Genomic DNA, 26,364 nt, shown 5'->3' with positions numbered 1-26,364 from the left:
TTAAGATTCTTAAGTAATCTATTCCTTTTCTCTCTCTCTTTTTTAATCCATTCCTTTTGATATATTACTTGTTCATATTTGATAAACAGGGCTGTCCATATTAGACATAATTATACATGAATGAAATATGTTTCTCACAGAAGTATCTTATTGAAAAGAAGAAAATATTGTGGTTTTTTTTCCCAGTGATGGTGTTGGTGGCATATTGGAAAATCTGAATTTGGGGCACAGGTATCTAGATATAAGCTTCTCACCCCTCCTACTTGGTTATCATTCCTTCCCACTCCTAGGGTTTCTTCCCCCAAGCATGTCTAGAGGATCAGATATCATCTCCTTCCTTGTTGGTTGTCCTTGAAAACAAGCTCACAGCAAAAATAATGAAAGTGAAGAGGTTATTTAGGGTTATAAGTCCAGAGCTTTTATATCTAAATCCCTAGATTAGATGACTGTAGACTCCTTTTGAGGTTTTTCCTTCCCATTTTATTATTATTCTTGAGATAGTACTAACCTCCCTGACCTGCATATGTTGTAAGTCCTCTTCCTAGCCTTAAAGATGATCAGAGAAGAACCATATGTCCTGTTATATTAACTGAGTTGCTTGCAACTGGACATTCTGCTTGGTTTAATCAAATTGTTTACTTCTTACAGGAACGGTCTTATTTGGATATTTGCTCATGGTAGAATGTTGAGGAAAGGGCTACAAATAACCATGTCACTACCCTCCTGATTGAAACAAAAATATATTCTGGAAGCAAAATATATAATACAAGCATTATAAATTTTAGAACCTTTGGCCAAACGTTTGTGGTTCCAAAGAATGGCCATTCTGAGCTGGGGTTGTAGCTCAGTGATAAGAGCACTTGCCTAGCATGTATGAGGCACTGGGTTCGATTCTCAGCACTGCATATAAATAAATAAAATAAAGGTCCATCCACAACTAAAAAAATATTTTAAAAAGTGAATAGCCATTCTTCTCCCATTCCGTCCTTTTTTGAACTAATTAAGAACCTTCTATATTCCAGGATATATACTAGATATTAGGATTTTCCATTTGAGACAATGTAGTTCTGCCTCTTACTTTACTTACAATGTAATTCAAGGGAAGAATGGATACACTTTGTTTTGTTCTGTTCCATTTTGTGCTAGGGATCAAACTAGGGCCTATTGCATGCTAGGCAAGTGCTCCACTGAGCCACATCCTCAAATTTTTACTTTAAATTGCTCATCTGCCCTTTGGTCAAAACCCTTTCTCCTTTGAGATTTAAGCCTATACCACTCTCTTTCTCTGTTTATCTACCATCTCCATGTTTTGTTTTCATGAAGGTTTGACTTCATAGTTAAGTCCCCTCCAAATTCCTCCCTCCAAAATCCACATCTTATCATGCTGGGAGTCTTCACTATTTTGTTGAGCCACATCCCCAGCCCCCTGCTTTTTTTTTTTTTTTAACTCACTGTATTGTGACTTATAACTTTACTATTTCAGTTAAACTTTTATCCCCTGTATCATCACTGACTTCCCCATTGCTGAGTCCAGTGGTCTTTAGTTGGTTCATCTTTAATTTATTGCTGTGTTGCATTGAAGCTTTAGAGCACAGTATCTATCTATTTATTTATTTTCCAATATTTTTTTAGTTGTAGATAAACACAATATCTTTATTTTATTTTTTAAAATTTTTATGTGGTGCTGAGGATCGAACCCAGTGCCTCAGACGTGTGAGGCAAGCGCTGTGCTGCTGAACTACAACCCCAGCCCGAGCACAGCATTTTAAAGTCAGCTCCCTTGACTGCTGTGATTCTACTTTGCTACTTTTGCATCTTACTCCCTGGCTTCTCATTTCTGTAATTGCTTATTTAAAAAATTGAAACCTTCTAAGCAGTTCAGAAATAACGTATCTTTGAAAATTTTCACACTTTCTAAAGAGTCCAAGAATAGTGCAGTGATCACAGTTGTGTTTTGTCATATTTTCATAGTCAGCTGTCCCTCCTTGATTCCCTGCCCCCACATATGTGTAAGTATTTATGATTATTTAAGTTTTTAAGTTTAATTAATATTTGTTGTATAATTTTGAGAGCTGTTTGAAGACATCAGAGCATTTCATCCCTGAATTCTTTGATATGTATCTGCTAAAAGTAAGGGTATTTTGATACCACATTACAATTATCACACTTGAAAAATTTAACATTGATATACAATTTGTTTTCTAATATCTGGTCCATATTCAAACTTACCCAGTTGTCTCACTGACATAAGTTATAACTGTTTTGTTTTTAATATCCATGATTTAATCAAGCCTCACACATTATATTGAATTATCCTCTCTTTAATTTACTTTGGAGTCATTTCTCATCCTTTTGTTTTTTCTCCAGTTCTTAGTATTCAACACAAGGCAAGCACTCTACCATTAAGCTACATCTGCAGATCTTTTATAAATATAATTTTGAGATGGGGTCTCAATAAGTTGTTGAGATAGGCCTTGAAGTTGCTATCCTCCTGCATCAATCTCCGGAGAGCTGAGATTACAGGCATGTGCCACCACACCTAGCTCTCACCTCACCTTTCTTTCTTTCTTTCTTTGTTCTACTTAGTTGTGTCCCCTCTCACCCCCACTTTTTTTTTAATCTTTTATAACTGACATTTTTTTAAGAATCCAGGCCTGTTATTTTACAGAATATCCCTTAACTTAGAGTTATCATTTCCTCATGAAAATAACATTTTAAATTGGTTAATCACCTCTTGGAAGAATGTTACATAGGTTCCGTTGTGTTTTCATGCATGGACTTAGGAGGCACATTATGTCAGTCTGTTCTATTATTTGATTAAGCTAAGTTTGATCACTTGGTTAAGACAGTGTTCATTAGATTTTTCATTGTACAAATAGTTTTTTCCTTTTGCAACTAGTAAGTGATCTATGGGATGATTGTTAAAGATAATGTGAATTTCCTGTCCCCTGATACTCTTTTATGTGGGGAGGAGTTACTGGTGATTGAACCCAGAGGCACTTTACCACTGAGCCATCCCCAGGCCTTTTATTTTTTATTTTGAGACTGGGTCTTGCTAAGTTGCTGAGGCTGGCCTCCACCTTGCAGTCTTCCTCCTTTAGCTTCCAGAGTTGCTGGGATTACCACCAGACCTGGCCCCTAATAATCTTTTACCTAGTGATTTTATAATCACTTGTTTCTTGCCCAACTCAAATATTACTGTAGTGACTATAAGATGAAGATTTTTTTTTAATTTTTCTTTTCTTTTTTTCCCCCTAGTACTGGGGGGCTGGGTGAATCCAAGGACACTTTACCACTGTGCTACATCCCCAGCCCTTTTTATTTTTTATTTTGAGATAGGGTCTCACTAAATTCATGGGCTGGCCTTGCTCAAACTTGCAATCCTCCTGCTTCAGCCTCCCAAGTCACTGGGATTACAGGCGTGGGCCACTGTGCCTGGTGAGAGACTTTTCTATTTATTTATAGTTTTCTATTTTGTGATTTGTCTGTTAAGAAGTACTTTTCCCTTTGTTTTTTTAAGACTCAAAGCCAGGTACAGTGTTGTGCAACTGTAGTCTCAGTGACTCGATAGGCTGAGGTAGGAGGATCACTTGAGGCCAAGAATTGAAGACAAGCCTTTGTAACAGCAAGAGCTGGTCTTAAAAAAAAAGAGAGAGAGAGAGAATCAGTCTGGTCTTGGACTTGTATTTCCATCTCAGTGTGTTACCTATTTTTGTCATCATTATTTTTGGTTCTCAAATTGTCCTAAATTTCACTAATGAGATCCCTTTTCAAAAGGCTTCTCTGTGCTTTTACTATATCCACATCAATTTTTGAGCAGTACCTTACTTTCTGGTATAATGGAGTTCTTTAGATTTTCCTTGCACTTTTTCATGACTCCGGCCTAAAATCATCCATTTCTCCAAGGTCTCTGGTTTCTATTGGCAAAGAATGATATTTACAAACCAATATCTGCATGTTAGCTATGTTTCTTGCTACTAAAGTGACTCTTTTTAGTAGACAGAGCTAGAAAATTGTTTTTTGTTTTGTTTTGTTTTTAAAACCATATCTTCATATTGCCACCCTAATTCTAGTCCAGTTTTATAAGGTTGTTCTTCCCTTGGTCCTTTTTTGTTAAGTGTGGAAATTGAAGCCAAGGTCTCACACATGCTAAGCAGGCACTCTAGCACTGAGCTACATCCCCATCCTTGGTAACAACATCAATAAAAGTACTCATTTGTTCAGTTATACAATACAGTTATTATACAACTCAGTGGTAGAGCATTTGCCCCTCATGTGAGAGACTGTGGGTTCAATTCCCACCACTGCATGTGTGTGTGTGTGTGTGTGCGTGCGCGTGTGCAGGCACACACACATACACACACAGAAGAGAATTGCAATACCGATATTGTTACTAAGCTATAAGCATACTAAGTATGGTTTAAGATTTCTTTGTAATGTTTTTTGTATTCACATATTATCAAGTGTGTGCAGCCTAGTGTTAAGTTTCTTTTTCTTAAGTAATGTTATCAGCATAATATTCAATTAAATGTATGCATTTCTGTCACATTCAGTTTTATTTTCCATTTCCATCTTTGTTGATATTTTATTCTAGGAATGTGTAAAACATTAATATGTTTCAGAAATCAAGATGTCTATAATTATAATATTTGATTTTGTCAGGAAAAATGGATACTCAAAAGTCTTAGTCTCTTTCCTGACCTACCACTCTTAATAGCTTCGGGTATGTCTTTGTTATGTTCACTTTTACAGGTGTAAGCAGATACATATCTGATTCTTATTTTCCCTTTCTTGCACGAAAGGACAGCATTATACATACACACTCATACAGGTGCTCACTACTTTTTTTTGTTTGGGTACTAGGAATTGAACCCAGGGGTGCTTTACCATTGAGCTACATTGTCAGTCCCCACCCCGCTTTTTTTTTTCTTTTTGAGCCAGAGTCTTTCTCTGAGTTGCTCTGGGTGATCTCAAACTTGTGATCCTCCTGCCTTAGCTTCCTTAGTATCTGGGATTATAGGCATGGGCCACCATACCCAGCTCATATACTCTTTTGTATCTTGCTATAATAGAGTGTTCCTTATTCTTTTTATAGCTTTTGAAGAATACCTTGTGTAGATACTATAGGTTTTCAACCAATATCTTAAGAATGGGCTTACGAATATAAATTTAAGAATAAGTTTGTAATGTTTCACTGTTACAAGTAATGTTGCATCTAATAACCTTGTGTATTTACTTCCCATCTTACTAGAGGTGTACCATTAGGGTACTAGAACTTCAACTTAGTGTGTCCAAACAGTACATTATTTTCCCAAAACTTTTTTTGCCCCGCTTCCATTTCCTGTTATTGACTGATACCATTTTCTATTATTTAAACAGAAACTAGGCTATCATTGTTTTTATTTAATTATTCAGAAAATACAATTGATATACCTTTAGCCTTTCTTTTTTTCTTTTTCTACTTTGATTTTCTTAGTTACTCATCTTCTTAGTTTCCTGTACTATAAGTTCTAACTAGTCTCATTTCTTCACTAAAACTCCATACCATTACTAGCACTTTCTTTTTTTTTTTTTTTTTTATTCACCAGGGGTCCCCAACCACTGGGCCACAGCCCCAGCCCCTTTTTATATTTTTATTTAGAGACAGGGCCTCACCAAGTTGCTGAGGCTGACTTTGAACTTGTGATCCTCCTGCCTCAGCTTCCTGAGCTGCTGGGATTATAGGTATTCACCACTGTGCCCAGCCACTATTAGCACTTTCTTAAAGCCAAACATTACATTATTTAACCCATCTTAACATATCTTCTTTGACTCTAAAATAAGATTCCAATACCTTTGCTTAGATGCCAAAGCCATTTCCTGGCCTCTGCCTACTTCTCCAGCCTAATCTCTAACCACTTGTTACCATACTGAAATGTTTATAGATTCCTCAGGCACATTCTGTCCTGTCAAGCCTCTTTTGCACTAGAATGCCTTTGAGGGGGTGGGTACCAGGGATTGAACTCAGGGATACTCGACCACTGAGTCACATCCCCAGCCCTATTTTATATTTTATTTAGAGGCAGAGTCTCACTGAGTTGCTTAGCTCCTCACAGTTACTGAGGCTGGTTTTGAACGCATGATTGTCTTGTGTCAGCCTCCCAAGCTGCTGGGATTATAGGTGTGCGCCACCGCACCTGGCTGGAATGCTTTTTTCACCTTCCACATTTTAAAAAAATATTTATTTCTTAATTGTAGTTGGATATAATTTTATTTTTATTTTATGTGGTGCTAAGGATCAAATCCAGGGCTTTGCATGTGTTAGGCGAACACTTTACCTCTGAGCCACAACCCCAGCCCCAACATTTTATCTTAATAACTTTTCAAAGTATAGTTTAGGTATTGTAACTTCCAAAAAGACTTCTTGCCAGGTCAGATGCTGTTGCCCTGTTCACCAATAATGCTATATGTTTATGTCCAATGAATTCACTTTCCTCCCTGATACTTTGGGCTCCTATGGATAGGGCACTCCTTCTGTTAGTTCTGCTTTCTTGGCACAGAGCCTGGAGCATAGTAAATAGTAGTAACAGTTAGTGAATATATGAATAGACTTAATCTTGTTTATAGATTTTTTTTTTTTTTTTAGAAAACGTGTCTCTAGGTTTCATTTACATGTTTACTGCAAAAAACCCTAACTAGTTCAAATGTGTAGAAGTGAATGTGTTTTATTACCCCATCTCAGTTTCTAGTAAGAACCATACCATGTTGGTTAGAAAAGCACAAAATAGATTTCCAGTTACTATAGAGTAAAAATGTTCACTATTTTGTTCTTATAGTTCATCTCTTTTCCTTTAGGCAATGATAGTAAGAAATGCTAAAGATACAGCTCATACAAAAGCAGAACGGAATATTCTGGAGGAAGTAAAGCATCCCTTCATTGTGGATTTAATTTATGCCTTTCAGACCGGTGGAAAACTCTACCTCATCCTTGAGTATCTCAGTGGTCAGTACACAGTTTGGTGTAATTGTTTGCATTTGCTCTAGAAACTGGGCTAAAACATTATTTTCTATTGGAAAATATACTTTTCCCTATCATTATCAAATAATTTTCAGAATTGATGAGTACATCGAAGTAAGGAATTCAGATATAAGCAAATGTTTCTATTTGTAGACAAATATGAAAAAAATCTTTGAAGTTTACATTTTTTTCCCCAATATGTAAAATTTTGTCTTAAGCCTTTCATAGTCAATCATTAAAAAAATAATAACAGACAACATGTTGGGTCCTGGTGGCTCACACCTGTAATCCCAGCAGCTTGGGAAGCTGAGGCAAGAGGGTCACAAGTTCTAGGCCAGCCTGGTGGGCAATTTAACAAAACCCTGTCTCAAAATAAAAATTAAAAAAGGGCTGGGGATGTAGCTCAGTGATAAAGAATCCCTGGGTTCAATCCTCATTATTATAAAAATGCAAATACCTACTCAATGCAGAATACCTACTTATGCTAGAATTGAGATATTATAATTCAAACAAACCATTAAACTAGTCCTTTATAAACTGAACTGAAAAAACTTACTGAAAGTATTAAGATACTTCATTCTTGCCAGTGGCAGTGGCACATGCCTTTAATCCCAGTAACTCCAGAGGCAGAGGCAAGAGGATCTCAAGATCAAGGCCAACCTGGACAATTTAGTGAGACACTGTCTCATGATGAAAACAAACAAACAAAAAAAGGGTTGGGATGTACCTCAAAGGGAAAGCATACCTCAGTTCAATCCCCAGAACTGGTGGAGGGTTGGGGGAGATAGTGTATACTATTGTATTATATTTTTAAAAGTTTGGTTGATGCATCGTTGGTGATAGGATATACAGTTTGCAGTGTGAATTGTCCACATTTTTCAGGGCCTACCATCTGCTGGGAACTCATTGTTCCCCATATCACTTCTAGATCAGAGGTATCTTATTTCCAACAAATAATATTTGGGAGAAAATAACAGAGATTTTGCAATAGCTTATAACTTGGAGAGAAAGCTGAAGAATTTAGCAACATATTTGTGACTATTGCCATTTTTTCCTGTAGCTTTATTTTCACATAATTTCAAACCCATATTTTTAAAAAAGTCTCAATAGGGGCTGGGGTTTTACCGTAGTGGTAGAGCGCTTGCCTTGCATGCGTGAGGCCCTGGGTTCGAACCTGAGCACCACATAAAATAAAGAAAGAAATCGTGTCCATCTACAACTTAAAAAAAAAAAAAAAAAAGAGTCTCAATAATACAAAAAACTCTCATATACCCCTCACCTAGATTCTCCAGATGATATCAGATTTTTACCACTCTTTGTTTTATCTTCCTCTATGTATGTATACACACACACTCATATGCACTTACATAATTTTTTTCTTTTTGTGGTGCTAGGGATCAAACACAGGGCATCATCATTATTATTATTATTATTATTTTAGTACCCGGGATTGAATCCAGGGGCACTTAGCTACTGAACCACATCCCCAGTCCTTTTTGTATTTTTCTGTTTAGAGACAGGGTCCCAGTAAATGGCCTAGGGCCTTGATAAGTTGCTGAGGCTGGCTATTTTTGGAGGGGGAGGGGCACCTGGCCTTGAACCCAGAGGCACTCTACCACTGAGCCACATCTCCAACCCTATTTTGTATTTTATTTAAGACAAGGTCTCACTGTGTTGCTTAGGGCCTTGCTAAATTGCTGAGGCTAGCTTTGAATTCAAGATCCTCCTGCCTCAGCCTCCCAAGCCTCTGGGATTACAGGCATGGGCCACCTTGCCCGGCTTGTGGCTGGCTTTGAACTCATGATACTCTTGCCTCATCCTCCCCAGCCACTGGGGTTATGTGTGTGCCCCCAGGCAAGGCAAACTCAGGGCCTTATGCATACCAGGCAAGCACTCTACCACTGAACCACATCCCCAGCACTAGTTACATAAGTTTTGAACTGTTTAAGGATTTCATAGACATGATTTCCCTTTACCCCTAAAACTTCAGTGTTTATTTTCTAAAATCAAGAACAGTGTCTTACATGACTATACTAAAATTATCAAAAAATAGGAAATTAAAATGGATACATAATCTCTCTCTTTAGTAGTCTAAGTTAGAATAGTTATTCAGTCTTTCTTTGTCTCTCATGATATTTACATAAAAAAAATTTGTAGTTGTAGATGGACAGCATACCTTTATTTTATTTATTTTTATGTGGTGCTGAGGATTGAACCCAGTGCCTCACATGTGCAAGGCAAGTGCTCTGCCAGTGAGCTACAGTCCCAGCCCGATGTTTACAGTTTTTAAGCATATAGGCCAGTTACTTTGTAGAATGGGTCAATTTAGTTTGTTGTTATTGTTTTTTGTAGTTGTTGATGGACAAAATAACTTTATTTTATGTGGTACTAAGAGGATCAAACCCAGTGCCTCACACATGCTAGGCAAGCACTCTCCCACTGAGCTATCCAGCCCTCAATTTGGGTTTATTTGATGTTTCTGTAGGATTAATTAATTAATTAATTAATTTTTTGATACTAGGGATTGAACCCAGAGGCACTTAACCACTGAGCCATATCCCCAGCCCTTTTTAATATTTTATTTGTGACAGGGTCTCACTGAGTTGGTCTCACTTACTAAATTGCTGAGTCTGGCTTTGAACTCAAAAATCTTCCCTGCCTCAGCCTCCCGAGCTGCTGGGATTACAGGTATGCACCACTGCACCTGGCTCCCTCTTTTTTTATTTTGAGACAGGGTTTCACTAAGTTGTTTAGAGCCTTACTAAGTTACTGAGGCTGATTTTGAACTATCAATCTTCAGCCTCAAACTTGAGGGATTGATGGGATTACATGTGTGCACTACCATGCCTGGCTCCATGTTATGCATTTTTGGCAGGACCATTAGAGTGATATCATGTCTTTCTCAGTGCATCAGATATTTATATCTTTTTTTTTAATATTTATTTTTTAGTTGTAGTTGGACATGATACCTTATTTTTTTGATTTATTTTTATGTGATACTGAGGATTGAACCCAGGGCTGTGCACCTGCTGGGCGAGTGCTCTGCTACTGAGCCAAAACTCCAGCCCTGATGTTTATATCTTTGCCCCATTACTAATAATTTTGTTCACTTTGGTCATACATGTAAGATGGTTTTTGCTGTTTTGTTTTTGTTTTGGTACTGGATATTGAACCCAGGGGCACTTTACCACATCCCTAGTCCTTTATTTTATTTTATTTTGAGGCAGGATCTCACTAAATTCCAGAGGTTGGCCTGGAACTTTCTCTCCTCTTGCCTCATCCTCCTGAGTCTCTGGATAAGTATCTTTTAAGGACATACTTTGAAATTATTTAAATTTACATCTCTCATCGAGTTTTCATGTTCACTTTTCTCATCTGTTGATTGGGGTGGGGGTGGTAATGAGAATTAAACCCAGGGGTGTTTACCATTAAGTTACATCCACAGATCTTTTTCGAGACAGGGTCTTGCTACATTGCTAGGCTGGTCTCAGATTTGTGATCCTCTTCCTTTAGTCTCCTGGGTTGCTGAGATTACAGGCATGCACCTCTGCACCTACCCATCCATTGATTTTTGCCTGTAATAATTAATTGTAATGTTTACCAAGTGATTTTTTTTCCTTATTCTATCATGTCTCTTTCATTTATTATTTGGCATCCTACTGCAATAAAATTTTATTATTTATTTACCTCACTACGGTCTCATGGATTTTAAGATTATTTGGTAGAATATAGTCCTTTATTATTTATTTTCATACTCAAATTATGCCATATTTTACAAGGCCACTGCAGTGTTGTTTCAGTTTATTTAAGTGTTCTGAAAATATGGAATATTACTACTATTCACTAAAATTAATGAGGGTAGCTTAATAGTATACTAATGTCTTTATACTTATGGATAAAATGTTGAAGAGGATTTAATCAAGATTCTTTTTATTTTCTCAAGTCTGATATTGACATATATTTGGAAGTTCGTATATGTAAAACGTAGAATTCTAAGTGTATTCTACTTTTAAACTTACATGTTTCATGTTTCAGGGCTGGGGTTGTGGCTTAGTGATAGAGCACTCACCAGCACAGGTGGGGCACTGAGTTCAATCCTCAGCACCATATTAAAAATAAATAAATAAATAAAAAATATAGTGTCTACCAACAACTAAAAAAATTTTTAAAAAATTAAAAAAAACCTTATATGTTTCATAGAGGAATATGAATACTGCCAGAAATAGAATCCTGCAGACTTTATTTTAAAAACTATAATTTTTAGGTTCTGTGTTTTATTTTTAAAGATTTTATTTTTAATCATGGTTAAAAGGAAAGCAAAAACTTTCTCATTAGTAGTGGATTGGAATTAAAGATGGTTTTGTTTCTAATGTCTTTACCTTTCCTTCACAGGAGGAGAACTATTTATGCAGTTAGAAAGAGAGGGAATATTTATGGAAGACACAGCTTGGTAAGTGAAATTTTGTGGTTGCATGGATTTAGATGATGATTCACATCATTAAAAGCAAAGCCCCATTCCTACTGTGGGCAGCCACATGATTCAATAAATTGATCTGGAGCCAGTCAGTAACTCAGAACCTCAAGGGGGAGAACTAGCTCTGGGACCTGGCAGCTATTGGAGGTCACATCATTCCTTTGCCCCCAGGCCTTGGGTGGACGGCTCTTCATACCAGTTGTTCCTAACAGAATCATTCTCATTGCGACTTTCTTTCCTTGAATTGGTAAGCTGCTTGCCTTGGCTGTGGGTGAGTGTGGTTTTTCCAGTGAAACTTTATGTGTGGAACAGTGGAAAGTATCAGAAATCATCTCCTCTTTTTTTTAGACTTTCCAGTTCCCAAGGTGCAATCTTAGGGAGGTGATAAGCCTGCACATATCATCTGTGGATTGGTTATGTAGCCAGAATGGGATCTACCCTCCTATTTGTAAGATGGCATCTGCTTCAAATTAAAAATATACACATCCTTTTGTGAAGCGACAGTATTGGGTAACAATAAATCAGTTTATCCTACACATTAATTGAATAGAAAACAACACTTAAATGTTTTTTCTACCTTAATTACCAAACTGCATTCCATTGTTTAATTTCAGGCCTTTTCTAACACAGAAGCTGCATTTAAGAGCCTTAGGGATGAAGTGGCTTTTTTTGGAGGAGGCTCTCTGAGCCATGTTGGAGGCTGTATTTGTGGTCGTGCTGGCTGTGAAACTGCCTCAGTCCTCTAGGACACACCCTCTCCATCCTGGAGTAATCTGCAGGATTGCAACCTTGTTATGCAGCCAGTATTGCAGTGCCTTGTGCTTTTCGAATCCAGACAGGGTTGATTCAGCCCTTTATTCTTTTGAGGTAGATAAATTTGAGTGTAACACAGTTTATAGTTGTGGGCTGGCTGGCAAGAGGGAGGGCAGGTACTGTGGGCATCTGTCTATAAATATACAGTTGTATTAAATAAGGGATGAATGGGTTTTAAGGGTCAGATTATAAGGTAACTTTTAAAATCAAGACTTGATCTCTGAGAAAAAAGTTCCTGTTTCCTGTGGGATTTTAAAGTTGAGGGTGGGTGGGAGGAATTTGCTTTGATCTGAATGACTGTTGACCTAATTCCTACACAGAACAGAACATGATCAGTGACAGTTTAGCATATCCTGAATATCTTTGCATTTTTAGCAGTATATTCTAATGGCAAAATAAAAAGTTTTATAATTTCACTAAAATGAGTGAAACATAAATGTCCCATGCCTTTGGCAGCATCCTATGCCATCTCTTTTCCACATACATCCCTTGGTCTTTGGTGCATGTCTGTTTCTTTCAAGGAATTTTGCTCCATACATAAACTGCATTGGGTAGATTACTCTTTTAATTTTATTAAATCACTTTTGTTTCCAGCTTTTACTTGGCAGAAATCTCCATGGCTTTGGGGCATTTACATCAAAAGGGAATCATCTACAGAGACCTGAAGCCGGAGAACATCATGCTTAATCACCAAGGTGGAGATATATTATAAATAGTTCTGCAGTAAATAATCATCTTAAAATTCTCCCACATGGGTCATGTCCATTTTCAAAGTCCCAATATCATCTTTTATTATGCATTTCCTTCCTTGGAATTTGTGGCATAATCATAGTTGATGTTTAAGTATTTAGGTAGTTAGGGTAGATGTGAGTAAAAGAAGTTGAAGCTAATAGCCCCTCTTTTTTGGTGGCACATGGGGATTAAACTCAGGGTATCCTGCAACGAAGCTACATTCTCAGCCCTTTTTTATGTTTGGGGCGCAGTTTTTTGGTAAATTGTTGAGGCTGGCCTCAAACTTGCAATCCTCCTGACTCAACCTTCAGAGTCCCTGGGATTATTGCCTGACATGGGATTATTGCCACCATGCTTGACAAGAGCTACTCTTTTCTTTCTTTTTTGGGGGGGGGTGGGGGGTGGGGGGTATAGGGATTGAACACAGGGGTACTTAACCACTAAGCCACATCCCCAGCCAAGGAGCTACTTTTTATAGCTTTTCTTTTCTTTTTAAATCTGTATGTTGTGTTGTGAAAATAATATTAGAAGCAATACTTTTGTTTTTGGTGTAGTGGTACTAGGGATTGAATCTAAGGGCACTCCACCACTGAGCTACACTCCCAGCCTTTATTTATTTATTTTAGTACTGAGGATTTAACCCAAGGGCACTTTACCTTTTTTTATTTTTTTAATTTGAGACAGGGTTTCACTAAGTTTCTGAGAGTCTTGCTAAGTAGCTGAGGCTGCCCTGGAACTTGAGATACTCTTGCCTTAGCCTCCTGAGTTGTTGGGATTACTGATGTGTGCCACCACACAGGACTCCCAACCATTGTTAATTATTTTTTAAAAAAATTTTAAAAATATATTTTTTTTAGTTGTTGAAGGACCTTTATTTTATTTATTTGTTTATACATGAGAATTGTTTAATTTATTTAATTGTTTTTTAATTTATTTATTTGTTTATACAATGAGAATTGAACCCAATGCATCACACATGCTAGGGAAGCGCTCCACAACTAAGCCACAACCCCAGCCCACTGTTTATTTTTATTTTGAGCCAGGTCTTAGTAAATTGTTGAGGCTGGCATCGAACTTGTAGTCGTCCTGCCTCAGGCTCCTGAGTTGCTGAGATTATAGGTGTGTACCACCATGCTCAGCTGGAAGTAACATTTTTATGATAATTTTTTCTGATGCTGGAAAAAGGAAAGAATTGAAATTGAACCGAAGTATGTGATAGAGCCTTGGAAATAAAATGTTTAGTAAGCATCAGTTAATTCTTGTTGTTTTGTTACAACAAATATAAACATCAAGAGACTAATATTCTTTACAGCTGTAGGCATATCAAAGTGATCTTTGACTACAACTGCATGATACTATAGATAGCTCAATTTATTCTGTAGTCATCTGGGTTGGGTAGACTTAGCAGTTCACTCACACTCCAAAGGAGGAAGCAGCAGACCAGAGTACCTAAGGAAGCTGGCAGAAGCTTCTGATCTAAAATGTCTACAAAATTATCCATGAGATAGTTAACTGTTTCAGATTTTTGGGCACAAAATGGTGCATGGACAACTGGGGTCAATATAAATGTTCCAAATAGTGCTGCTTTTTTTTTTTTTTTTTTAAGAGAAATGATAGTTAACTAAGCACATCATGAGAATCAGTATCTTTACCTTTCTCCCACTTCCCATCAGCCCCTATCCCCAAAATTGGATTCTGATTCTATAATTCTAAGGCAAAAGATAAAATAGGGAAGTGATGAAATGGTAAAATTCTTTGATCCATGAGTTTGAGTACATCAGGTGGTTCTATGAAAATAAAGTCCATAATTCTCTTCTATGTCATTATATAGTATATATCTACTTTGGAATTAATAGGCTACTACCTTTTCTTTTCTCTGAAATGAAACTAAAATATCAGGGCCCCTGGTGTTGATCAAATGATAATTCAGTAAAGCTAAACTTGAACTAAAATGATCTTTGTGAAAGGTGGAACTCCACTTTCTGGAGCTGAGACGATTATCCATGCCAAATTTATTTATTTATTTATTTATTTATAGTTTTTAGTTATAGGTGGATGCAATATCTTTATTTTATTTTTATGTGGTGCTGAGGATTGAACCCAGTGCCTCACGCATGGTAGGAGGGCCCTCTACCTCTGAGCCACAACTCCAGCCCTCCCATGCCAATTTTAATTCTTCCCCCTAACTACTAGTAATTTGACAGTAAGTCATTTCATTTCTTTAACTGGAAGCATTTGGCAGAGAAATTATGTTGTAATGACTTTTTGAGATCATTTTAAGAATTCTCAAGTTCATTGTGATATAGCTTTATCACTTTATCACAATGAACTTGACAGCTCCACCCACAACTTTCATTTAAAAGGTACAGAATATGTTTGTTAGGTTCTGCGTACTTAAACTAGACTTCAGAAAGAGGCTTTCCTAATACTTTCCTTTTTTCATAATGGAAAAGGACTCTACATATAGGTAAAGGCAGAACCTTAGACAAGCTGTTCCACTTCTTCTGTTTTATCTTTACTAGATTATATCATTGGCAAAAAAAATGACTCTGTCCTAACCTTAAAGAATTAGCACTCCATCTTATGAGTAGCACCTAATTAGTTCTTGATATTGTCAAGGTGAAGGCAAGGAAAAGTTAAATGGATAGATTTTCTTGTCTTGTATGATATGTTCAAACACTGCATATACTTAAAGCTCTCAGAATAATCATGTTTTAATCTTTTATTGTAGGTCATGTGAAATTAACAGACTTTGGACTATGCAAAGAATCTATTCATGATGGAACAGTCACACACACATTTTGTGGAACAATAGAATACATGTGAGCTGCATGTTAAAAGAAAATATAACTGGTTTGGGGGTAATATCTAACTTTTACATGATTTAAGTAATAGTGTGTTAGTTTTCTATAATATCATTGACTTTTATATTGTTTTTAAAATTGTAATTCAGATAATATGCAAATGGGTGAATTTTTAGGCTTTTGTTTTTCTCATTATAGGGCCCCTGAAATCTTGATGAGAAGTGGCCACAATCGTGCTGTGGATTGGTGGAGTTTGGGAGCATTAATGTATGACATGCTGACTGGAGCAGTAGGTGCACAGTTAAAAGTTGCATGTATTAAGATCTGTGTCAAATAGTTATTAAACCACTACAGCAAGAGACCTTCCCTTTACTTACAGAAAATGTCACAAGTAAAGTTATTTTTAAACCCAAAGATTTGTTTATCAGCAGTTTAACACTTGTAATGTTTTATGATTATGTAGGATTCTTTTTTTTGGTACTGGGAATTGAACTCAGGGGTGTTTTACCACTGAGCTACACTCTCAGTCCTTTTATTGTTTTTTATTTTATTTTGAGACAGGTTCTCACCAAGTTTCTGAGGTTCATATTAAGTTGCTTGGCAGGCTTCCAAGTTGCTGGGATTACAAGTATGCACCACTGAACCCATCAGGATTTCATGCCTTTTTTTTTTGGTACCAGGGATTGAACCCAAGGGTGCTTAACCACTGAGTCATATCCTCAGCCCCTTTTTAAAATTTTTTACTTCAAGACAGGATCTCACTAGGTTGCTTATAGCCTCGCTAAGTTGCTGAGGCTGGCTTTGAACCTGTGATCCTCCTGCCTCAGCCTCCTGAGTTGCTGGGATTACAGCATGCTCTACCATGCCCTACTGGATTCCACACTTTTTTAAAAACATTTTTATTTAAATGGTCTATGTCATGGCAATCCCGTGAAATAGATGTGAGATTATCTAATGAGTTATTTTAGAAAAGGAGGAATGAAAGCATAAAATTCCATGCCTCATTGCTAATCACATGGCAAGTTAACAGAAGAAACCCAGTCTTCCTTACTGGGCATTGATATTTCTTCTATACCATTGCTTTAAAACTACAGGTCTTTAGTAGTTAGCTCATTTCACAACATATTTTTGATCGCTACAAATGATTGATTAATTCAAGAAATGGATAATATCATTTAATATTTTTTGTATGCTAATTTTTCTCACTCTTTTCTACCTTTAGCCTCCATTCACTGGGGAGAATAGAAAGAAAACAATTGACAAAATCCTCAAATGTAAACTCAATTTGCCTCCCTACCTCACACAAGAAGCCAGAGATTTGCTTAAAAAGGTAGGGTTCTTTTTATTTTATTATTTTGTAATGCTGGGAATAAAACCTGGAGCCTCACAGATGCTGGGCAAGTACTGTACCACTGAACTATATCCCTAATCCATGGGTAGAGTTCTTTTTTTTTTTTTTTTTTAATTAGTTACACATGACAGTACAATGATCTTGACAGTTCATACATTTGAATCAAATGGGGTATAATTTCTCATTTTTCTGATTGTACAGGTTGCAGAATCACATTGGTCATACAGTCACCTATATACATATAGCAATAATAATGTCTATTTTATTCTGCTGCCCTTCCTATCATGGGTAGAGTTCTTAAAAAGGCAAACTATAAACCTCAATAAATAGAATTGTAGTTAACTAGTTAGGATTTGTCACATATTTTGAATAAAAAATCATACATAAATATTGAACCAAAAAGCCTGAAATTTTTGAAAATAAAGAACAAATTTAAAGATTTTATTTTTGTTCTCAAACAATATTTGTTAGTTATGAATAAATTACATTTGCTCAAGGCAAAATAGAAAACAAATTCTAAAAAGAAAAAAGCATTCAATTTAAGTAAGTTTCTTCATTAGTACTTTTTTCCTCCCTAAAGCTGCTGAAAAGAAATGCTGCTTCTCGACTTGGAGCTGGTCCTGGGGACGCTGGAGAAGTTCAAGTAGGGAATTGGCATGTTTGATGTTTTGGGAGAAGATGATGCCTAATTTTATTTATGTGTGAGGTTGAATGTAGTTGCTTATCAGTTTAGCTTGTTTTGTGATTTATAACTTCAAAAAGGTGGTTTATTTGTCATTTCTGTAAAGTCTAATCCCCTTGACTTTTTCTGTTCTTTTTTCCTAGGCTCATCCATTCTTCCGACATATTAATTGGGAAGAACTTCTGGCTCGGAAGGTGGAGCCTCCCTTTAAACCTCTGTTGGTATGTATATATGAAAGCATTTACTTTGAGGGATCTGGTACTTTTTTAGGGTAAGAAAAAAATTTCAGAACAGTCAGAAACATTACATTTATTAAATTTCAAAGGCACATTGATCTGTCCTCTCTTTTTAGAATTTTTGTATTATCTTTTCAAGAACTAATGCCGGTTGGCATTCAATGACTTTATTAGTTATTTTAAAGTTGATTTTAATATTTCAAGATGATGGGACTTGCTGGGCATGGTAGCACACACCTGTAATCTCAGTGGCTTGGGAGGCTGAGGCAGGAGGATTTCGAGTTTGAGACCAGCCTCAGTAACTTAGCAAGGCCCTGTCTCAAAAATCAAAAGGGCTGGGGATGTTGCTCAGAGGTAAAGCACCCCTATGTTCAATCCCCAGTACCAAAAAAAAAAAAAGGTTGGGACTTTTTTATTTTTCCTTTTTTGCTTTATTTGGTTTTGCTTAATTCAACCCCATTTTAAATATGATTCTCTGGGAACATTTTCTTCAAAATATAGAATATGTATGAATTATTTTTCTAACCTTACCATAAAAAAAGTGCCACAAAGTGGGTGGTTTGACAGAAATTTATTTTTCTGTTGATCTGGAAGCCACAAGTCTGAGATCAAGTTGGCAGGATTGGCTCATTATGAGCAAGACTGTTCCTTGTCTCCCTATGCTGGCAATCTTTTTCATTGTTTGGATTTTAGGCACATCACCTGGATTTATTTGTCTATGAAATCAAATGATGTTCTACCTGTGTGCATATCTGTGCCTAGATTTCTCTTTTTTAATAAGGACAGCAATCATATTGGATTAGGGTCCCTTCCTCATCTTTACTGATCACATTCTACAACAACCCTTATCAGATAAGGTCACATTCTGAAGAACTGGGGGTTAGAACTTCAGCATATGAATTTAGGGATAGTACACAGTTCAATTGATAGTAATATGCTGATATATAAATGAGTATTTGTTCTTTCCTCCTACCTCAGAACCTGAAAAAAAATGATAGTTTCTTTTTCTGTTTCTTGGGATGTAGGTGAAGGAAGAGGAGGAAGATAATGATGATGATGATGATGATGATGATAATGATGATTTGGTTATAAAGTACAAGTTGACCTGCTTTAAAATGTTGGCATGTACAATTGTAAGGAGAAAAATCAACTAACATGCTTCCTGCCCAGAATCAAAGTGTTCAGTTTGTTTAAGCATAAACATGAACATGACCACTATGCTGTCATCACACCTAAAAAGTTGATAATTTCCCCAGTTGTTTCCTTTTATTTTTTTAATCCTATTGGCTTCTTTAATAAGGTTTCAATCACAGTCTATATATAGTTTGCTATGTTTCTTTTATAGATAGTCCCTTTCCAATCTTCCCTTAGGGATTTATTGAAGAAACTCTTCATCCTCATGGCATCATTGACCATGTTCGTGTTTCCTATATATATATATATATTTTTAGTTATAGATGGACACAATACCTTTATTTTATTTATTTATGTGGTGCTGAGGATTGAACCCAGTGCCTCACGAATGCTAGGCAAGCACTCTACCACTGAGCCCCAGCCCCAGCCCAGTTTCCTGTATTTTCAAAAACTGATTGTTAGATTTAGGTGCTTGATCTGATTTAGATTAAACTCTTGGTATTATATGCTTTGATAAGGAGGCCTAATGTGTAGTTGTATTTTTTCCAGTGATCTTTGATCAATGCCTATGTCATTATTTCTTAACCAAGGGTAATTTTTGGTGATGGGTACTTGGGATAGAACCCAGTGTACTCTACCCCTGAGCTACACTCCATACCCTTTTTATTTATTTTGAGACAGGGTTTGCTAAGTTACCAAGTTTGGCCTTGAATTTGAAATTCTCCTAAATCAGCCTCCAGAGTCATTGGGAATACAGGCGTGCACCACCATTCCCATGCCAGTGGCAATTTGGCAATGTCTAGAAACATTTTGTTTGTCACAGTTTGAAGGAGAGGATAATAACTAGTACATGGGGGCTAGAATAGGACAGCCCCCTATAACAAAGATTTTTCAAGCCCAAAATGTCAATAGTGTTGAGATTGAGAAAAATCTAGCATAGTTCCATGATTACATTAATGGTTTGCAAAATGGTCTGTTCTTTTATGTTTATTTTTTATTCCCTGGAATTTTTCTTTTTGGGGGTGAGAGGATTCTGGGGATTGAACTCAGGAGCACTCAACCACTGGGCCCCATCTCCAGCCCTATTTTGTATTTTATTTAGAAACAGTATATTACTGAGTTGCTTAGTGACTCACCATTGCTGAGGATGGCTTTGAACTTGTGATCCTCCGGCTTCAGGCTCCCAATCTACTGGGATTACAGATGTGCACCACATAACCTGGCTGGAATTTTTCTTTTTTTTTTTTTTTTTAATTTGTTGTTTTTAAGTATACATGACAGTAATGTGTATTTTGACATATTATACATACATGGAGTTACAACCCATTCCAATTGGTATCACATTCTTGTGGTTGTATGTGATGTGGAGTTACATTGGTCATGTATTTATATATTGGAATTTTTCAATAAAAAGAGACTCTCATCACTTGTTTGGTTACTCAAGGTGCAGTTCATACAGGAGAGACATGATTGATTCTTTCCCAGTTTTCAAAATAATGAATTAGTTCCCTAGCATCTTCCTGAACTTGACTTGAATTAAAAAAAAAAAAAAAATTAGTGTCATGAATCCATGCATTTTAACATATTTGCATTTCAATACATTGTAGTTTACTGATGCTTTTTCCAATTTTTATTTGACATGATTACATTCTCTGCTATTGCTCTAGAGAGCAAAACAAGGAAATTGATATTCTGTGTATATCTTGTACATTTTCTTCCCTACACCTGGAATTAGCTATTTCTCCAAGGAGTGCTCATTCTTCCTCCTAGTGGAAAGTGGAGACATTGGGCTCTAAGAGTTCTCAAGATTACTGGATTGATCATTGTTACTATGTCTTGATGTCTTTCTTTAGAAATATATTTTGTGAATAAGGTTATTGTTGTAATCTTTTAGTATTAAATCAAATTTTCTGAATTGATATTTATTTTCTTTGTGAGAGACCATCATAGAATTAAAAGAAATTCAAAGATAATTAAGATGCAGTGGGGCTTCTTGGTAGTTACAACTTTGGTGTACTAGAACATATGGAGAAATGACTTCTGAAGTCACAAAGCATATTCATTGTAGATCATACCTTACTCTTTAGGACTTCACCTAGAGTCTGTTAAGCCTACTGTAATGTATATTCTCACTTATTGCCAATGATAAATAGGAGAAAAGATAGGCCTGAGTCTGAGTATAAGAGATTGAATGTTCAGTCTATTATAAAAGTCTAACTATATTAGGAAAGAGAGAATGAATGAAAGAAATATATCTGATGGTTAGCACATAGGTGATACTATTCTTTCATGAGAAAATATTCTCATGCTGTGTAGACTCTTATTTTTGCTTCTTGAAAACTATAAAGGAGTGAAATAAGCTGTGAAAGGAAACTTTATTATTTATTTATCTATCTATCTATCTATTTATTTATTTATTTATGTTTTGTAGTGCTAGAGATTGAATCTAGGGCCTCTAGTATGCTAAGCAAGCACTCTACTATTAAACTCCATCCTTAGCCCCTAACTGGAGCATCTTACAGGTGTGGCTTTACTCTTCTCTAATAGTCTTTTAGGGGCTGGGGATATAGCTCAGTTGGTAGAGTGCCTCCCTAGCATTTACAGGGCCTTGGGTTCGATCCCCAGCACCACCACCAAAAAAAAAAAAGTCTTTAGATTTATTACAAACCTGCCATAGTCAGCTAAGCAAATTTTCTGAGTCTCAACAGGGATTTAGCCAGTGGACTAGACAGAATTGAAGATTTCTAAGAGGGAAAGGGAAAAATTAATATTTACATATTTAATAGGAATGATAACTATATATTAGAATCTATTTCAATGCATATGTAGAATGTGAAGATGTAATTTGACTGTTGATACTTTCCAGCTGCATTTTTTCTTTAGTCTGTGCCAAAAACTATTCTGATATTTTATTACAGTCAACCCCCGCGAAAAGAGCTTTTTGTACAGCTTGCAACAAACACAGTTGGTTGACATATGTAATATACTGTTCATCATTTTCTAATTCTTTTGTTTTCATAAAGCAATCCGAAGAGGATGTGAGTCAGTTTGATTCAAAGTTTACACGTCAGACACCTGTTGACAGCCCAGATGACTCAACTCTCAGTGAAAGTGCCAACCAGGTCTTTCTGGTAAGTAAAAAAAATTTCCATGTGGCCATGGGAAATTTAAATACAAGGATGGGTTTTTTTTGTTTTTTTTTTTTCAAGTTGTTGATGGACCTTTATTATTTATTTATTTGCTTACTTATTTATTTATATGCAGTGCTGAGAGTCAAACCCAGTGCCTCATACATACTAGGCAAATGCTGAGCCACAATAACATTGGTACCTACAAAATTTATTTTGATAAGCTAACACTCCATTTTAGCAATTAAAGTGTGAATTGTGATTCTTTTCAATGTATGATTTCTTTTTTGGTTGAGCAACTGACTTAAAATGATGTTTGGCTTGGCACTGCAACCCAAAACCACACAGCCATTGCAAATGGGAGAAAAGCTTTTAATTTTTTCCAGAACAGCAGCAGATTGCTGGTAGTCTTAACTAAGTCTGTAGGGGATCCATAATGTCAACTGTGAATATTTGACATCAGAAGAGAGTGATCATTTGTGGTAATAATTATTCTTTCATGTAGAAGTACTTAAATGTGCTATGCCCCCAACCACAAGATCTGTTTATGTTATTATTCATTTTTCCAGTACTGGGGATTAAACCCAGGGATGCTTTATCACTGAACTACATCCCCACCCTTTTTTATTTCAAGACAGGGTCTCACTGAGTTGCTTAGGCTGGCCTCAAATTCTCCTGCCTTAGCCGTCTGAGTTTCTGGGAATAGTTTTGTGCTACCATGCCTGACTTCCAGGATACACACATACACATCTCTCTCTCTTTTAATTAGAGCATTATAGTATAAATAGTAGCTGAGCTTATCCTGACAAAAATCATATATGCATGGAATCTGACCCACTCCTTCAGTCCTGATCCCTCCCACCTCCCTCACTCTCCCACCCTACGCCCTTAATACATTGATCTTCCCTTATCCATCCTTCCCAAGATCTCTTTAAAAATTAATTTAAAAATAGGGCCTGCAGGTATACTCAGTGGTAGAGTCTGTGGGTAACATGTGAGGCTCTGTGTTCAATCTCCAGCACTGCCAGGGGGATAAAAAATTGATATCCCACCTACCTGAAGATTTTGTTTCTAGCAACTCCAGGTCATCAAAATTTAAATTCGATTGTAAGAGTCCATCATAGAATTAAAAGAAATTCAAAGATAATTAAGATGCAGTGGGGCTTCTTGGTAGTTACAACTTTGTACTAGAACATATAGAGAAATGACCTCTGAAGTCGCAAAGCATATTCATTGCAGAATCATACCTTACTCTTTAGGACTTCACCTAGAGCCTGTTAAGCCTACTGTAATGTATATTCTCACTCATTATAAATAGGAGAAAAGATAGGCCTGAGACTGATTGTAAGAGATTGAACGTTCACAGCAAGGACAGTGGCAGCTGGTAGCCCAATAGCAAGGTCCAAGACAGAATTAAAACTAATAAAATTGCATTTTTGGGGCTGGGGATGTGGCTCAAGTGGTAGCGCACTCGTCTGGCATGCGTGCGGCCCGGGTTCGATCCTCAGCACCACATACCAACAAAGATGTTGTGTCTGCCGATAATTAAAAAAATAAATAAATATTAAAAAAAAAAAAAAGAATTTAAAAAAAAAAAAAATTGCATTTTTGCCCTTTACAGTTGAGGGGTTTTGTAATGTCGATACTTGTTCACCAAAAAAAAAAAAAAAATCTGGGGCATGGTATGTAGGAATGTTGGAGTGCTTGCCTAGCATGCATGAGGCCCTGTGGGTTTAATCCCTAGCACCACAAGGAAAAAAAATCTTTCTAATCATTGGTGCAAAACCAGAACAATCACTCATTCCATGTCTGAAGGTTTTAGTTTTACTGTGGTCTAATGAAGAGAAATTATTTTGGGAGTGATAATCTTGGTTGCTTATATGCATATGTCTGGAAACATGCATTTCCTTTGCATTTCTTTCAGTTTGTAATATCTTAATGTGGAACCTATATTTTTCCTATTTTCCTACTCCTAACAATAGGGTAGAGTTTTTTGGGGTTTTTTAACCCAATGCCTTTATTTTTATGTGGTGCTGAGAATCTAACCCAGGCCCCGCCCCCGCCCATGCTAGGCGAGCACTCTACCGCTGAGCCACAATCCCAGCCCCAAGTAGAGTTTTGTTTGCTGGATTTTCCTTACTTTAAAAAATACACCTGGGCTGGAGTTGTTACTCAGTGGTAGACCGCTCTCTTAGCATGCATGAAACACTGGATTCGATCCTCAGCACCACATAAAAATAAAAAAATAAAGGTATTGTGTCCACCTACAACTAAAAACTAAATATTCTTTAATAATACACTTATATTTTTTGCAGTGCTAGGGATTGAATCCAAGGCCTTGCCCATGTGAGGCAGGCACTCTTGAGAGTGCACAACTAGCCCAGCATTGGTGATTTTAGTTGTGCATCATTGTGCTGGTGTGTCAGCGACTAGACACCCATTTTCTTTTTTTTCAATATTTTTTTAGTTGTAGATGGACACGATACCTTTATTTATTATTTTTATGTGGTGCTGAGGATAGAACCCAGTGCCTCACACATGGTAGGCAAGCACTCTCCCACTGAGCTACAACCCTGGCCCTGGACACCCATTTTCTTGATGTATGTGTCAAAATGCCATTCTGTAGTTCACTGTTAACTGTCTTTCAGGGTTTTACATATGTGGCTCCATCTGTACTTGAAAGTGTGAAAGAAAAGTTTTCTTTTGAACCAAAAATTCGATCACCACGAAGATTTATTGGCAGCCCACGAACACCTGTCAGGTATTTCAGACTGTTATTCTCAGGTTTTTTTGTTCATTTGTTTTTTTCCTTAAACCTAGAAGAGCATTGCTTAAGAAACTTATGTCAAGTAAAATAAATGAAAGTTTGTCATATTTTCTTTGGTTAATGTAATCACAGCATCTATGTCATCTCAAATTGCAAAGGACTAGTTTAACGATAGATCAGTCACACACTAGTTTACGTTTCCCTCCTGAAAGTAAACTGCTATACTGGCAAATACCCTCTTACTCCATTCACTCAACATTTATTGTGCACCAGGAGCTGGGCTGCATGTTATATGTTTTTATAGTACATATAACATGGGAATTGTCCCTGCCCTGATGGAGCTTACAGTTTAGTGAGAGTCACAGTAACAAAGATGGAAATACATACAAAAATATGTAACTATCACTAGTGCCAAGTGCTATTTAAAAAAAAAAAAAAGAAAGCTGGGTACAATGGTGCATTCCTGTAATCCCAGCAACTTTCAAGGCAGAGGATCACAAGTTTGAAGCCAGCCTCAGCAACCTGGGGAGACTGTCTCAAAGTTTAAAAGGGTGGGGGATGGTGGCTGAGAATGTAGCTCAGTGTTAAAATGCCCCTGGGTTCAATCCTTGTTACCTACCCCTCAAAAAAAAAAAAAAAAGGCAGTAGCAAACAGAGGAGACAACAAGGAGACTTCTACTTATAGGAATAAGAGAATGGCCTCCTGGTGAAGTAACATCTAGGAATAAAGAGCAAGAGCCAGCTATGCAAAAATAGGAGGTACAAAATGTTGCAGGCAAAAGAACAGCAAGTGAACAAGCCCTGAGGGAGAAAAAAAACTTGGCCTTTTCTTGGTGTTCTGGAGTATGGTGAGTGAGGAGGAAAATGGCAGAAATTTGGAAAAGTGTTTTAATTTTAAATGCATTGGGAAGCTGTTTGAAGTAAGGGAGTAAAATTGTTTTAAAAATAAGGTCTGGAGATGTGGCTCAGTGGTAGAGTGCTTGCCTAGACTGCATGAGACGGTGGGTTCGATCCCAACCACTGCAAAAACAAACAAAAAAACCTGCATATCTGTTTATCACTCAGGGACTTAGAGACCAGTTAGAACACTCCAGGAATTAGTCTAGGGAAAAGATGGTACAACCAAAATTTTTGCCTTCATTTCTAATCCACACAAAAATAAATTTAAATGAAAAAAGTGTTATATGTGCCTCTCCCTTTAAATCAAAGGGAAATACTTCTTGTTGAGATGATCCTTGAGACAAAT

General features: G+C 36.7%; 1 protein-coding gene across 11 annotated transcripts in view; it reads left to right on the top strand.

Annotated features, from left to right (window-relative positions):
* Rps6kb1 (ribosomal protein S6 kinase B1) overlaps positions 1-26,364 on the top strand; it is a 96,194-nt gene that overhangs the window by 17,400 nt on the left and 52,430 nt on the right. For 5 of the 11 annotated variants that reach the window (XM_048792160.1, XM_048792145.1, XM_015495381.2 and 2 more), the window contains exons 5-14: positions 6,835-6,982; positions 11,390-11,447; positions 12,879-12,979; positions 15,748-15,838; positions 16,019-16,109; positions 17,043-17,150; positions 17,752-17,814; positions 17,997-18,074; positions 22,247-22,354; positions 25,000-25,112. In XM_048792160.1, coding sequence (XP_048648117.1) covers positions 6,835-6,982; positions 11,390-11,447; positions 12,879-12,979; positions 15,748-15,838; positions 16,019-16,109; positions 17,043-17,150; positions 17,752-17,814; positions 17,997-18,074; positions 22,247-22,354; positions 25,000-25,112 — 959 coding nt within the window. Of the gene's footprint in view, positions 1-6,834; positions 6,983-11,389; positions 11,448-11,642; positions 11,719-11,819; positions 12,339-12,878; positions 12,980-15,747; positions 15,839-16,018; positions 16,114-17,042; positions 17,151-17,751; positions 17,816-17,996; positions 18,075-22,246; positions 22,355-24,999; positions 25,113-25,803; positions 26,346-26,364 lie in introns of those variants that run through there. The other 6 variants (XM_048792155.1, XR_007343463.1, XM_048792141.1 and 3 more) reach the window with 6 other exon arrangements.

This window comes from Marmota marmota, unplaced genomic scaffold (genome assembly GCF_001458135.2).
Source record: "Marmota marmota marmota unplaced genomic scaffold, marMar, whole genome shotgun sequence".
In the NCBI taxonomy this organism is placed as follows: Eukaryota; Metazoa; Chordata; class Mammalia; order Rodentia; family Sciuridae; genus Marmota; species Marmota marmota.
Note: the sequence above shows the minus strand (reverse complement) of the source record. Positions and strands in the feature narration are given on the sequence as shown.